Raw genomic sequence first — 13,621 nt, forward strand, 5'->3', positions numbered from 1 at the left:
AGGTGACCCATGCATCATTTGTTGTCTGCCCCATCTGAGCAAAATAAAGGGTTGCCACATTGAGCTTGAAAAAGCACATAAAACATGACAATCCAATGCAAAGTTACAACATAGAAAGCATGCTGAGCAGTTTCACATGTAGCATCCAGACAGTTTAGTACTGAAGAATGTGGGATTTTCCTTATCCCTCTTGCCTCTTGCACACTTTGCTTCAACTAGTCACTTTCTGGTTAGATCTCCTTGTTTTTACACCCATAATGATGAAGGGCAATTTAGTCTTTTGCAACTTACGTTTATAGGGCGGGCATAAATCTCATTTTGCCCATTCAGATGGAAAAGCAAAGTATAACTTGATATATGTGAGAAAAGTAACTAATTGAAGCAGACCGTGTAAAGGGGAACAGGAAGGGGACAAGAAAGCATGGGGCTCATTTTAAAAGTCCCCTGGCAATCTCTATATTTTGGGTAATGCAGTGATTTATTTTATTTTATTTCATGCAGAGGAATAAGTAACTTCAATGTGAGTTAGCTGTCTTGCTCTGCCTGAATGAATCCTGGCAAAATGTCACCTTGGCTATTTTTTATTTTAATAACATTAGCAGTGGTTAGAACATCATGGATTTCCCCAAAGGATTTTAAAAATCACAATAAAGAGAACTAGAAACTTGAGGGGAAAGGAAAGGATTAGAAAGTGTTGTATTTAAAACAAGATATAGAGAAATACGGATAAAAAAAATCTCATCAAACCTCAGGAGCCATCCAAAAGGGAGTTCCTACTGATGTATTCCGGCGGAGGCGACTGCTGGTTAACTGAGCCGATACACCTATAAGGAACAGGCAAAATGACACAAGAATGACGCCTATGCTTTCAGGAGTTCCATCTGGAGAGTACCATCACTCATCATTCTCTTCATTATGTTCCAATGTGCCATTTCTTGCTTCAGCAGCTTAGTAGCATTTCTGTAGCCTGCTGCCAGTCACCTAGCCAGCAATACTCTGTCAATGTAAGCTGGTAAATATTCCCCTTTGTCACTTTGCATTTCTTCTGCCACCAACTGCTTGGAAAGGACTTGAATCTGGTTCTAAATTAGGATATTCATAAGCAATCTTCCTGCACTTTTTTTCCCTTTTGGATGGATGATTATAGTGCTTCTGTCTCCTTTTCTTAGCTGCAGGAAACCACAAGGAGTAGCTGAGAATCAAACAACCTTCCTATTTAATGTATGGTGCACTTTTTGTAACACAAACGTCAAGACCTGTTTTTAAAGCGGCAGTGAAAGCATGAGAAAACCATCTCAGCTTACGAGCTACCTATTCTTTCATCCAGTTAATACTCAGTAAAGATTTGAACTGTATGCCATCTTTAGCAGATATACATCATGTTCTGTTCACTTACACCTTGAAAAAGGATGCACACTCTACTGTCCTATCCATAGTAAGGGCATTTCTAGTTATGATTTGGAGAGAAGATTTAACCTTTTCCTCACATGATACAGATCATGCTCCAGAATGTATCTAATTCACTCAGATTTGGCAAAAAGATGCCGGCTTCGGCCATTGTTTCAAACAAACAGACCAACAAATAAATGGCAGTGAGTGAAATCATTTATTCTGCTACGTTGTCAAATTCCAGAACTGTAATTGCTTCACAGTGAAAAGGGTAAACATAAAACCGATACAAAGGTGCAAGAGAAGCTAAGCTCAAATCGTTCTCTATTCTTTTAATCTGAAGGGCCAAAAATAATGAGAGCATACGAGGTTCTTGTTTATGTCCAACAGAAGGTATGTTTTAGATTTCATTAATAACAGCTTCTTAAGGCTGGTTGTTATTATTACTCTAGTTCTTGAGCTTAAGTTGGTATCTTCGGCTCAGTCTCTGGCTGAAAGTGATTTCTTTCTATCAAGAAAGATGATCAGCTAGTCAAGCATTCAGCTATACATTCTTCCAGGTTTTCTACCAATGACTTTTTTGACAGAGGGATGGAGATGTCTGTTACATTATTTCTGGAGGAAATCTACATAGATAGCATAGAGTCATACAGATTAAAACCACAGTACAAATCTTACACAGAGGGTATGTTACTGAACAAACACAAGAAAAAGGTCTAAGATTAAGCCTGGTAACATGAAATAGGGCCATCCCTGCTTGGCTTCGAAGCTGTGGATGCGAATTCATTCTGTGCTGTCAAGCTGGAATGGACTTACCACATTTTTTGCTCCATTAAGACACACTTCCCCCCCCCAAAAAAAGTGGGGGGGGCAGTCTGTGTGTCTTATGAAGCGAAGGTGGCAATTTCGCCCCCACTGGCCCCATGGGGAAGCCTCCCAATGGTCCGATTGAGTCTTCCAGGACCCTTGCGATGCTCCCCCACCCCCCACGGGGCCAGCGGGGGCGAAATTGTCACCTTCTGGGACTCTTTTGAGGCTTGGGAAGTTTCAGAAGAGTCCCTGAAGGTGGCGATTTTGCCCCCTCTGACACCGGGGGGGGGGGCTGGCTGAGCCTCCAAAGGGTCTTAGGGTGTGTTCCATACGACGGACCTCTCCATAAGGCTCACCAAATTTTTAGGAGAAGAAAACAGATTATTTTTTTCCTGTTTTCTTCTCCTAAAAATTTTGTGCGTCTTATGGAGAGGTGTGTCTTATGGAGTGAAAAATATGGTATAAAGACCATGAATTTCAAAGTCAAGTGAGATTTAAGGGGTGGTTTTACCATTTCCACCCGCCCGGTGAGCTTCCATGGCTGAGCAACAATTCAAACCCAGACCTCTTGAGTCCTAGTCCATCACTCTGTCCATATCACACTGGAATATTACTTAAGGGGTATTAATTCTGTTACTTCCCTATAGCTTTTTAAGTATCAGGTTAAGAGACTTCCCTTCAGGAAAGTTAGGTTAGGCATTCCTGATGCACTGTTTTAAACAACAACAACAGTAACAATACTATTATTAATAATTCTATCCCTTTTATGATTCCAAATAAACCAAGTGCATTACTCCATTAAAAGCAATGTATGATGAATGTAATATTATATGGTACGAATTGACAACAACACGCCATTTGTTGCATTCAGTGAAGCAGACAGCTTTATTTTCTTCGACATGCTGGCATGACTAAATGCAAATACAAAGCCCTTTTCTGACTCACAGCTGAATATCAGGCTAGGGCACAAAGAAAACTTATTTTCTTTTTGAAACATGTCAGATGAAATTGCTTTAACTAATGGCTCTCTTTTACAGAATGATTCATACCAAGTTTACAGCTCATGCAAGGTAACAAGATTCCAAATATAAATGGATCCTACCCTCAGTTTGGAAATGTGACCTTTAGGGTACACAATTCCTAGAATAAGGGGAATTCTGGAGACTGTAATCTGATACTGTCACTGCTTCATGACAGAAGGAAAAAAAAACTTTCAAAAGCCACCTTAAGCTTCTGATAAAGGATTAGGGTTTGTTCAGACATTATTTGCATATTTATTCTAAGGAAGTTTTTGCAAGGGACAAAAGCAGATATCCTAGAGGCACAACTCAGTTAACATCAAACTAAATACATATAAAGCAGAAGGTATGAAGTCCCTTAAGTAATATTCCAATGTGGTATGGACAGAGTGATGGACTAGGACTCAAGAGGCCTGGGTTTGTCAGGGACATGATGGTGCTGCAGGTTAAACTGCAGAAGCCACTGTGCTGTAAGGTCTGTAGATCTGCAGCTGTAAGATCGAATCCACATGACGGAGTGAGCGCCCGTCGCATGTCCCAGCTCCTGCCAACCTAGCAGTTCGAAAGCATGCAAATGCGAGTAGATAAATAGGGACCACCTCTGTGGGAAGGTAACAGTGTTCTGGGTCTAAGTTGATCTGGCCATGTGACCACGGAAAATTGTCTTTGGACAAAACGCTGGCTCTATGGCTTGGAAACGGGGATGAGCACCGCCCCCTAGAGTCGAACACGACTGGACAAGTTGTCAAGGGGAACCTTTACCTTTACGAAGTCCAAAGGAGCAGAAAAAGAACTCATTTTGTACAAATCCTGGGGTATTTTCTTAACTTGCTGGAACTGAATGTTAGCAGCCAACCTCATGACAACACCTCTCACTTCCACTGCTTTGCATCATGTTTGTTCAGAAATGGAATGGGGCAATTTGGTCCCAAAGAACTGTTTTTGTCCTTGGGGTAGGGCCTCTACACCTTAGGGAAAAAAATATATGCAAACAGCTAAAACCTTGGGACAGTGATCACAGTTCTTCAAATCTCACAGAACACCTTCACTGTAGTTCTAGTACTGTGTTGACGACGACAACAACAACAACAACAATAACAACTTAGAACTGCAGAGCTAGAAGGGACTCTATGGATCAACAAGTCCAGCCCCTGTCAAGGCAGCACAGAGGGGAAATGAACTCCCAACCTCTCACTTTGCAGCCAGAAACCTAAACCAATGAGCTATCCAGCAGTTCTGTAACACAGAGGTTGTCTGTAGCTCGGTGCCAGTCCCTGGCATGAGCCGGACCGGGCCGCGAAGACAGACCTCCCACCCCCACCCCCGCACACACTCACCTCCCCACAGGTGCTTTGCGCAAGTGCGCAGGTGCAAGCACTGCATGAGTGCTCCTTCAGTCCTTCACGCATGCACCCCTGCACGCAAAGCAGCTGTGGGGAGGGCAATGCGTGGGGGAGAGGGGGGAGGTCTGTGCGGCCTGGCGATGCTGGTGACGACCGGGGTGGCCCAGAGCCAGGAGGCTATGCATGGGGCTGGCGCTCCTCGCCATCCTCAGCAGGGCACTGGAGCCCCCCGCTCCAGAACCGGCACCAGCGGCTGCTCACCATTTGAATTTCTCACTGCGGAGGGTGGTGAGGAGCCCCGACCCCGGCCTCGTTGGAGCCCAACGTGAGGCAAGCGGCCGGAGGGAGCACCCCGGCCATGCTCAGACTCCCAGGCTTCCGCCTCTGGCGGCACATGCTCCCTCACCCCTTCAGGCATGCGTCCCCGTGCAGGGCGGGGTGGGCACACAGGTAGGCAGGCGCTCCTGCGCATGTGCAAAGCAGTGGGGGAGCGCACATGCACCCCTCTGGTGCACACAATCTCCCACCGCTTCGCACATGCGTCCGAGAGCGCGAGCGCAAGGGGGTGCCCCACCTCCCTCAGAGGCTCAGCCGGTCCGCGGTAAGAAAAAGGTTGACGACCTCTGCTGTAACACAATGTTATTGAGGGGGAGGGGAACTAAAATTAATCTAGGCCTGATGCATAAGGAGTCGACTGAATGGGTAATCAGCAGGAACGTTGAGAAGTCCCAAGTTCCAAGCCCCAAGTCTTGAGTCCCAATTAAAAACAAGCTTTTTCCCCCAGGAAAAAAAAGGAGGGGTGGGTGGGTTCTGAGTTGCAAGTTATGTCTGAGTCAGTGAGGGGAAAAAAAATCCAAGTTGAGCTGCCAGTGCAACTTAAGTCCAACGTGACTAGTGATTTTAGGTCCCATCCCTGGCAATCAGGAAAGGGAAGTTGAAGCACTCCCATTCTCTCTTTTCCTCCCGTAGGAAGACCTTGAGGACCCACAAGAGAAAATCAAACTGGGATGAAGGACTTCTCAAGGAGGAACGAGAGCTGAGCTCCACCTTTCCACACTCTTCTGCTGCATATAAATTTCAAAGTAGCACATTTCATACACCCAGGTTTGCTGCCTCAACGCCTAGCTTGGCTCAGAGCTCCACAAGCTGCTTAAATAAATGTTTACAGTTCAGTAGGTTCAGCTTGTTTTGGTACTTATGCCAAGCCAATGTCACATATTCTAAATAAAAAGCTAATTATCTCCTCTGTTCCTCAGAGATGACTAACAACCAGGTTTTGGCCTTTAGCTTATTAGTCATGCGGCTTCATGCTGCAAGCAAAGCCAGCCCTTTCCTGTCTGGTTGATTTCAGTTCATTCTTTAGCTAAAGGGTTGGCCAAAGATAGATCGGGATCTACTGATAGATCTCCGGGTGATTTACGTTAGATAACCAAGGATTTCAAACTGCCAGTGTCTAAAAGCAACAATAACGCCGTGCCACTGAAATTAGTTTGTTAGTGCTACCATCGCCAGTACAACAACTTCATGCACAACAGTGCTGTTGCACATGAGGAGAGGCCATGTTAAGACCGGGTTCCTAGTCCTCTTTAGGAGTTCTCCATGTGTACATCTGTATGCACAGAACACTCCTTCTGACTGGTGTTCCTTGTTGGAAAGGAGGGGGAATATTCTCAGCTACTAGACTCCTGTTGATTCTAGATCAGGGGCCCCTAACCCCCCGTCCGCAGCCCGGTGCCGGTCTGTGGCCTTTGCTGGACTGGGACACAGAGACCGATTTTCCACTGCCCCTGCATGCACTCCTCCCACAGCCCCTTCGTGCATGCACCTGCACCGTGAGAGCACCCTCGCCCCTTTGTGCATGCACATAAGTGTGTGCGCACATTGTGCAAGCACCCCCACCCCTTCGCACATGTGCACAAGTGTGTGTGCATGCTGCATGAGCACCCCACCCCTTCGTGCATGTGCACAAGGTGCCCTGCCCCCCTGCGCATGTACCCTGTCCCCCCCCCAACTGATCCACAGCGTCAAAAAGGCTGGGGACCACTGATCTAGATTATTTATTTTCTTTTTGCATTATTTCTTCTTCCAAAATTAGCCCAGCACAAGTTTTGTGCAGTTCCATGCATTTTTTACTAATGGCAAATATGGACGAATATTTGCCCAATGGTAACTTACCACAGGATTCCCAGTGTAGAGTACTGGATAGAGTGACGGACTAGGACTTTGGAGAACAGGGTTCAAATCCCTCCCTGTCCAGGGAAACTGACTGGGGGAGTATAACTGGTCAAACCACTCCTTAAATATTTCACTTACTTTGAAAGCCATTTTAGGGTTGCTAGAAGTCCGACATGATGGCACAGAACACACACACAACTTACCACAGAATGCAGGCAGCCATCTGGTAAACTGGTTTTTCAACTCCTCTTGCCAAGGAACGAATACAATTTTACCACTCCCTGCTCTCATTATGGTTTAATAGGACAATACAAATAACCTGTTTCACCCTTTAATTATGTATTCATAGTATTTGTTTATGATGTTTTCTATTCACAAAGACCCTCAAAGCAATACAAAACAAGAAGTTAGAAACTTCCTTGAAAAACAGATTAAAAACAAGGGCCACAAATATTCACCCTGGGAGATAAAATATCTGCCATAAGGGTATACAGGCATTCTACTTCTTACATTGCTTATTAGGGGATACATATATATTCCTTCACACACAGAATGAATGTATAGAGAGTCACACAGGACAGCCTGCTATATTTTTTTTATTTATCTATTTATTTAACTATCTATTTATTTAAAACATTTATAGCCCATCCTATATCACAGGATCTCAGAGTTTTATGCAGCTGTGTAACTGACAATTTAAAAATGTAAAATCCTTAAAGCAACTTAAAATCAAACAGTTTAAACAATTAATACATTAAAACCACTGTGTTAAAACTGGGGTGTGCCAATATCCTCAACCTCCAAAAGGCTCTCATACATAAGCATGTTCCGATTTGGTGCCAAAATGATGCCAATGGAGGTGACAGTCAAGCCTCCAAGGGAAGAGCGCTCCAGTCAGGATGCTACTGCCGAGAATTTCCCCCCAGCTTCCGAACAAGGAGTCCCAGTCTGAAGAACTGTAAGTTTCTTTTTAAACTTTTTAACGTTTGTAACAATTTAATGTATTTTTCACTACCATTGTAGCTGAATTGTTTTCAAAGTATAATTTATTGTTATTAATTTACTCGATTTAACATGTACTGTAAGCCACGCCGAGTCCACTCAGCGGGAGAAAGGTGGTTTATAAATGAGAAAACTTACTAACTAACCGACTAAGGAGTTTCCTGTGCACACAGATGTACACGTGGAGAACTCTATTAAGGAGTAATACAGAGTTCTTAGTATAGTCTCTCCCCATGTGCAAGAGTTCTCTTGTGCATACACAGGTATCAAATATCAGAAAAGTTACTTTATGAACTAATAATGTCCTTGCTGGCTGGTCAATTCTGGGTAGCAGTTTATAAAGATAACCTTTCCCAGCTTTGAGTTCGCATAATTAAATCTGTTCAACTAATACGTATCTCATTAAAATGTGCTGGTAAAGGTGAGAGAACAAGGCAACTGTTCTTCAATTGGAACATATTGTACTAAAACATCTGTGCAAACATACCGTCTCTGCAGCTTGGCACAGGATGAGAAACAGAGAAAATATGGTGGCCACCTGATGCGATTAATAAGACTGCCTCCTCTAAACCTATCATTCTGGAAGACAGCAGTTTCTCATGCAGAAGTGAAGAGACTGTACTGCCTGAAACTCCCTTTCTGTCCCAGCTGATAAAAGTTACGGAGACTCTGCTTTCCTGTGGATCTATTTCAGAGCTTAGGAAAGTCACTGTTCTGTATTCCTTTTGGTCTATTTAGTCTAACTGTGTTTTGTTTAGCCTAGATGCTACTCCAAGAATTAGCACAATCCAATATTCCTTCCTACAGTAAGTAAACCCCAGGTTATACCCACTGATAGCTTAGTGTTATGGCTAAACACATCTACTTGTGCAAGACAGACATTTAATTTTCATGGATCTCCCCATCCACTGCAGCCTTCCCATGGTCGTTCGTGAATCTGTGGGATCTACAGGAGCAGTTTCACACAGGGCATTTTTGGAAACTATCTTGCTTCTGGGGAGGAAAGCGAAGACAAACCTAGACTGCATCTTAAAAAGCAGAGACATCACATTGCTGACAAAGGTCTGCATAGTTCAAGCTATGTATGGAAGTGAGAGCTGGACCATAAAGAAGGCTGACCGCCGAAGAATTGATGCTTTTGAATTGTGGTGCTGGAGGAGGCTCTTGAGAGTCCCCTGGACTGCAAAGAGAACAAACCTATCCATTTTGAAGAAAATCAACCCTGAGTGCTCACTGGAAGGACAGATCCTGAAGCTGAGGCTCCAATACTTTGGCCATCTCACGAGAAGAGAAGACTCCCTGGAAAAGCCCCTGATGTTGGGAAAGTGTGAAGGCAAGAAGAGAAGGGGACGACAGGGGACTTAAGGATGAGATGATTGGACAGTGTCATCGAAGCTACCAACATGAATTTGACCAAACTCCGGGAGGCAGTGGAAGACAGAAGGGCCTGGCGTGCTCTGGTCCATGGGGTCACGAAGAGTCGGACACGACTTAATGACTAAATAACAACAAGAACGTGCTAGCTTGGATGAGTAGACAAGTAGAGAACTGAGGAAGGCGAGGTTGGAATAGCTCAACAGGACTCCATTCTGGAGACACAAGCCAAGCTTTTGCATATTTATCAAATGTAAATATATTCCTCCTACTCCTCTTGTCAAAATTCAGGATGCTACTCCACAAACTGTATCACAGGAATATATTAATATGGTATTTGCTTCTGACTACCTGAGAGAACATGGGACTTTATTTTTTAGGTGTGACTCTAAAAAAATAAAGGCCAAGAGTCACTTTCCACTCCTGCTATGTAATCCTAATTCAATCTTGTAAATAACCCCACAAAATCTACTAGCCTGTTTTTAAAAAATCAAATAAAAAAAGACTAGCCCACTAAGAGTGTAGAAGACAACTCATGTATGAGTGTTTTTTTGTTTTTGTATTGGTTTTTTATGGTTTTATTTGTTTACATCTCACTCCCCCCCCCCCATGAATACAATCTTCACGACAAGCCTGTGAAATGTGTCAGGCTTGGCGAAAGTGTATGTGGCTCTGTTTGGATTTCATGGCACAGTGGAACATCCTGAATGCTACTTTAGTAATTAAACAAAAAAATTGTCCTGGTCTTAAGTTGGAATGAATGTGATAGGTGCTGACACATGTAGACACACAAACATATACCCCTAGAAAACCGTAGCTTACCAAAATCCACAAGCTTAACACCTCCTTCAGTTGTTAGCAAGATATTATTTCCTTTGATGTCACGGTGGATGGTTTTGTTTTCATGCAAGTGCTCGAGGCCCTGAAAAAAAAGTATACCGTTATAAAAGTCATTCACCTTCACTAAAGAAAAAGAGAGAGAGAAGCACTAATACACATACAAAATCAAGTACAATTAAGATTACTTTCAATCTAATTTAAGGACAGAAGACACATTACAACTTCCCTGTAGTTCAGAATATATTGTCAGGATGTGAATTTCCACTATCATGGTAAATTTGAAACAATTACAAAAAACTGTTAATTGTCCATTAAATTTCCTCAAATCAGTGGAACTTACAAATATAACACTATGAACCACTGTGTTAAGATCTGGCAACTGATATATAATCAGGAGGACAGGGATGTAGAAACTGTACATACCAATGAATATTGCAGAACTAATTTACCTGTGAGGGAGACCAACTGAGCTGAAGGGGACTCATTCTGAATAGAAAAGTAGAGGATTCTTATGGAAATTTAACAGAACAGTGCATTGCAGACAAACATATTGGATCAGAAAAGCCAGATGTTTCAGAAGGCAGTTTGCTTTTCATACACAGGCATCTCAAGGGCTTCACTATGACATATGCAGACAAATTTTATCTGCATTTAGGTGAAGTGAGACCGAATGGGGATTTGAACGTTCTTCTGGGTCATACAGTGGTGCCCCGCTTGACGATTACCCTGCATTACGATGAATCCGCTTCATGGCGAAGGTTTTGCGATTGCAATTGCGAGTGCAAAACAATGGTCTAAATAGGGTTTTTTCGCTTTGTGATGATTGGTCCACTGCTTCGGAACCAATTCTTCAAAAAACGATGTTTTTTAAACAGCTGATTGGCAGCTTCAAAATGGCCGCCGGCTTTCAAAATGCCCCCCCCGCTGTTTTCTAGGGATAGATTCCTCGCTATACAGGCACCGAAAATGGCCGCCATATGGAGGATCTTCGCTGGACGGTGAGTTTTCAGCCCAATGGAACGCATTGAACGGGTTTCAATGCGTTTTAATGGGTTTTTAAAGTTCACATTACGGTGTTTTCGCTTAACAGCGATTTTCCTGGAACGGATTATTGTCGTTAAGCGAGGCACCACTGTAGTCCATCTTTCTGCTAAGTACACCATCCTGGGTCTGCCAGCAGCTAGAACAAGACAATGTGCCAGACTCGGGATGGTGCATTTGACAGAAAAATGGGCTAGGACTCAGGAAAACTTTCAAATCCCCATTCAACTTCACTCCTTAAACATCCGACATATCTTGAAAACAGTATTAGGGTTGCCATAAGTGAAATGTGACTTGATGGCACACAACACATAGAAGAGGACAAAAGTGTTTTATCTGAACAATTGTTAATAAAAGTTACATTTCAGACTTTCAGTCAGCACTGGTCAAACTACCTGAGGGATGTGGCAATTAAGGTCCAAAAAAGTAGTATTTTCACACGTGACGGAGGCACAATCTAATACACCTATAAGATAACTTAATCAGTTTTAAAATCAATGGATTTCAGTACAACAAACTTTGTAACAAAACAAAAAGACATTTCACCTGTTTTTACTTACCATAAGAGCTTCATGTAAAATGTAAGCAATAATAAGTTCGCTCATCCTTTCCCCTCTCTTCAAAAACCCTTTCACAAGGTCTGTTACAGATCCTCCATTGCATAGCTATACGTATTTTAAAAATAAAGGTATAATAGTTATCACATATTCTAGTTTTCAGTAGATAGATGTCTTACTTATTACAGGAATCAACTTACAATGCTATTTTTTTGAATTAGTTTGCCTGCTGCTTCTTTTGTCTCACACAGCCTCTCTCTCTCTCTCTCTCTCTCTCTCTCTCTCTCTGTGTGTGTGTGTGTGTGTGTGTGTGTGTATTGTGGAATATGTCACTTCCACCCAAATCTGATGTTTTCCCCCTTTTTATTAAAACAAACAAAAACCAAATTACTATCTTCTGATATAGTGGCCAGAATTCTGTTGGCACAGCTCTGCACAGGTAAGGCCGATGACAACATACGGTGCAGCTTTTTATCTTTAATTAAAAGTTACCTATGTTCTCTGCCCTCTGGCAGCAGTTCTTGTGGTGGCAATAATCAGACATAAACTCTTCCCCTCCCTGTCCCAAGGACTTCAGTGTATTCCCCATCCCAAATGGGATCCCTGGGAAGCCTTGGAATCTGAGATGGGCAGAGTAGGAAATGTTAAATTCAAGATTAATGCCCTGGATGTCATTACAGTGGTGCCTCACTTAATGATAATCCATTCCAGGAAAATCGCCATTAAGCGAAAACATTGTAAAGCGAAATTAAAAACCCCATTGAAACTAATTGAAAACCGTTCAATGCATGCCAGTGGGGTAAAAACTCACCGTCCAGCGAAGATCCTCCATTCGGCAGCCATTTTTACTGCCTGTATAGCGAGGAATCCGTCCCTAAGCACAGCGGGAAGCCATTTTAAGCACCCGGTGGCCATTTTGATAACCCAACGATCAGCTGTTTTTGATTGTCGTAAAGCGAAAATCGGTTCCCAAAGCAGGGAACTGATCATTGCTAAGCGAAATTCCCCCATTTAGACCATCGTTTTGCGATCGCAATTGCGATCGCAAAAAGATCGTCGTAAAGCAGATTCGTCGTAATGTGGGGCAATCGTAAAGTGGGGCACGACTGTAGTCTTACTTTGCACAGAGCTGCACCAACAGGATTTCAGCCATAAAATGTAGTGAAGATGCACTTGCTGGCCATCCTGAACCACTAAAAAACATTACAGCTGCATTTCCACAAAACTGCAAACTAGAAATGTAGCGAATTCAAGCCCATTGGGAAATAGCAAATAAACACACCAGTGCAGAATTGCCTTACTGCTTCTGCTTGATTTCACCTGCAAATGGAAGCTGCTACAGCAGGGATGCCACAATCCAAGACTCTTAGTCAATGGCAAGAAATTCAACACCATGAAGAAAATGGTAGCACTCCCACCATAACTAGCACAAAAACCTTGCTCCAGCAACTGAAAAATATACAGGACTGTTGGGTTTTTCATGATGTTGCCAAATGTAATACCCGGTGACATTCTCCCCAGACTCTCATCCTTTATCTTACTTAAAAAGCATCTATCCACTTGTAGAGAAAATGTTTTAGGATGGGGTGGGTGAAATACAGCTTCCAGGCTGCCCTGGAACCCCTTGATATTCCCATACTGGTTTTATCTGGAGGAATGTTCAAGTGGCCAATTCTATGCCTAGAAGCCTTGGTGGGCCATAACTATCCCATTTAATGTAAAACAAATGCCTCACCTACCTTTTTGAGGCTCAAAGAAGCTTTAAAATTATATCTAGTTCCTTCCATTTCTGAAAAATGGATGGGTGTAGTCCATGGAGGTCTCAGGTGAAATCGAGGATTGCACCTTGTAGAGCTGTCCACACCAGGAGCTACAGGGTTCACAGAGGTCTCATGGAGTGAGAACCAGGTCCTAGAAGACAATCTGGCCACTGTCAGAGAACTCCATTACTGTTTCCACTCTGCTGCAGTGGTAGTGGCTCCAGGAAGCTTAGAGGACTACACTCACTGATGTGAGGATATATTTCACTATGATATACTAAAGAAGGACTGTTTGAAGGAAAGGGAGCCCA

At 43.1% G+C, this 13,621-nt stretch overlaps 1 protein-coding gene across 12 annotated transcripts in view; it reads right to left on the reverse strand.

Annotated features, from left to right (window-relative positions):
* Window positions 1-13,621, reverse strand: part of MYO3A (myosin IIIA) — a 131,054-nt gene that overhangs the window by 89,922 nt on the left and 27,511 nt on the right. For all 12 annotated transcript variants that reach the window (XR_013537770.1, XM_073003045.2, XM_078378630.1 and 9 more), the window contains exons 4-6: window positions 11,554-11,658; window positions 9,935-10,034; window positions 748-824 (exon numbers count right to left, since the gene is read on the reverse strand). Coding sequence is in view for 11 of the 12 variants with exons in the window: in XM_073003045.2 (XP_072859146.2) it covers window positions 748-824; window positions 9,935-10,034; window positions 11,554-11,658 (282 nt within the window). In the remaining variant the exon portion in view is untranslated. The remainder of the gene's footprint in view (window positions 1-747; window positions 825-9,934; window positions 10,035-11,553; window positions 11,659-13,621) is intronic.

This window comes from Pogona vitticeps, chromosome 6 (assembly GCF_051106095.1).
Source record: "Pogona vitticeps strain Pit_001003342236 chromosome 6, PviZW2.1, whole genome shotgun sequence".
Taxonomy (NCBI): Eukaryota; Metazoa; Chordata; class Lepidosauria; order Squamata; family Agamidae; genus Pogona; species Pogona vitticeps.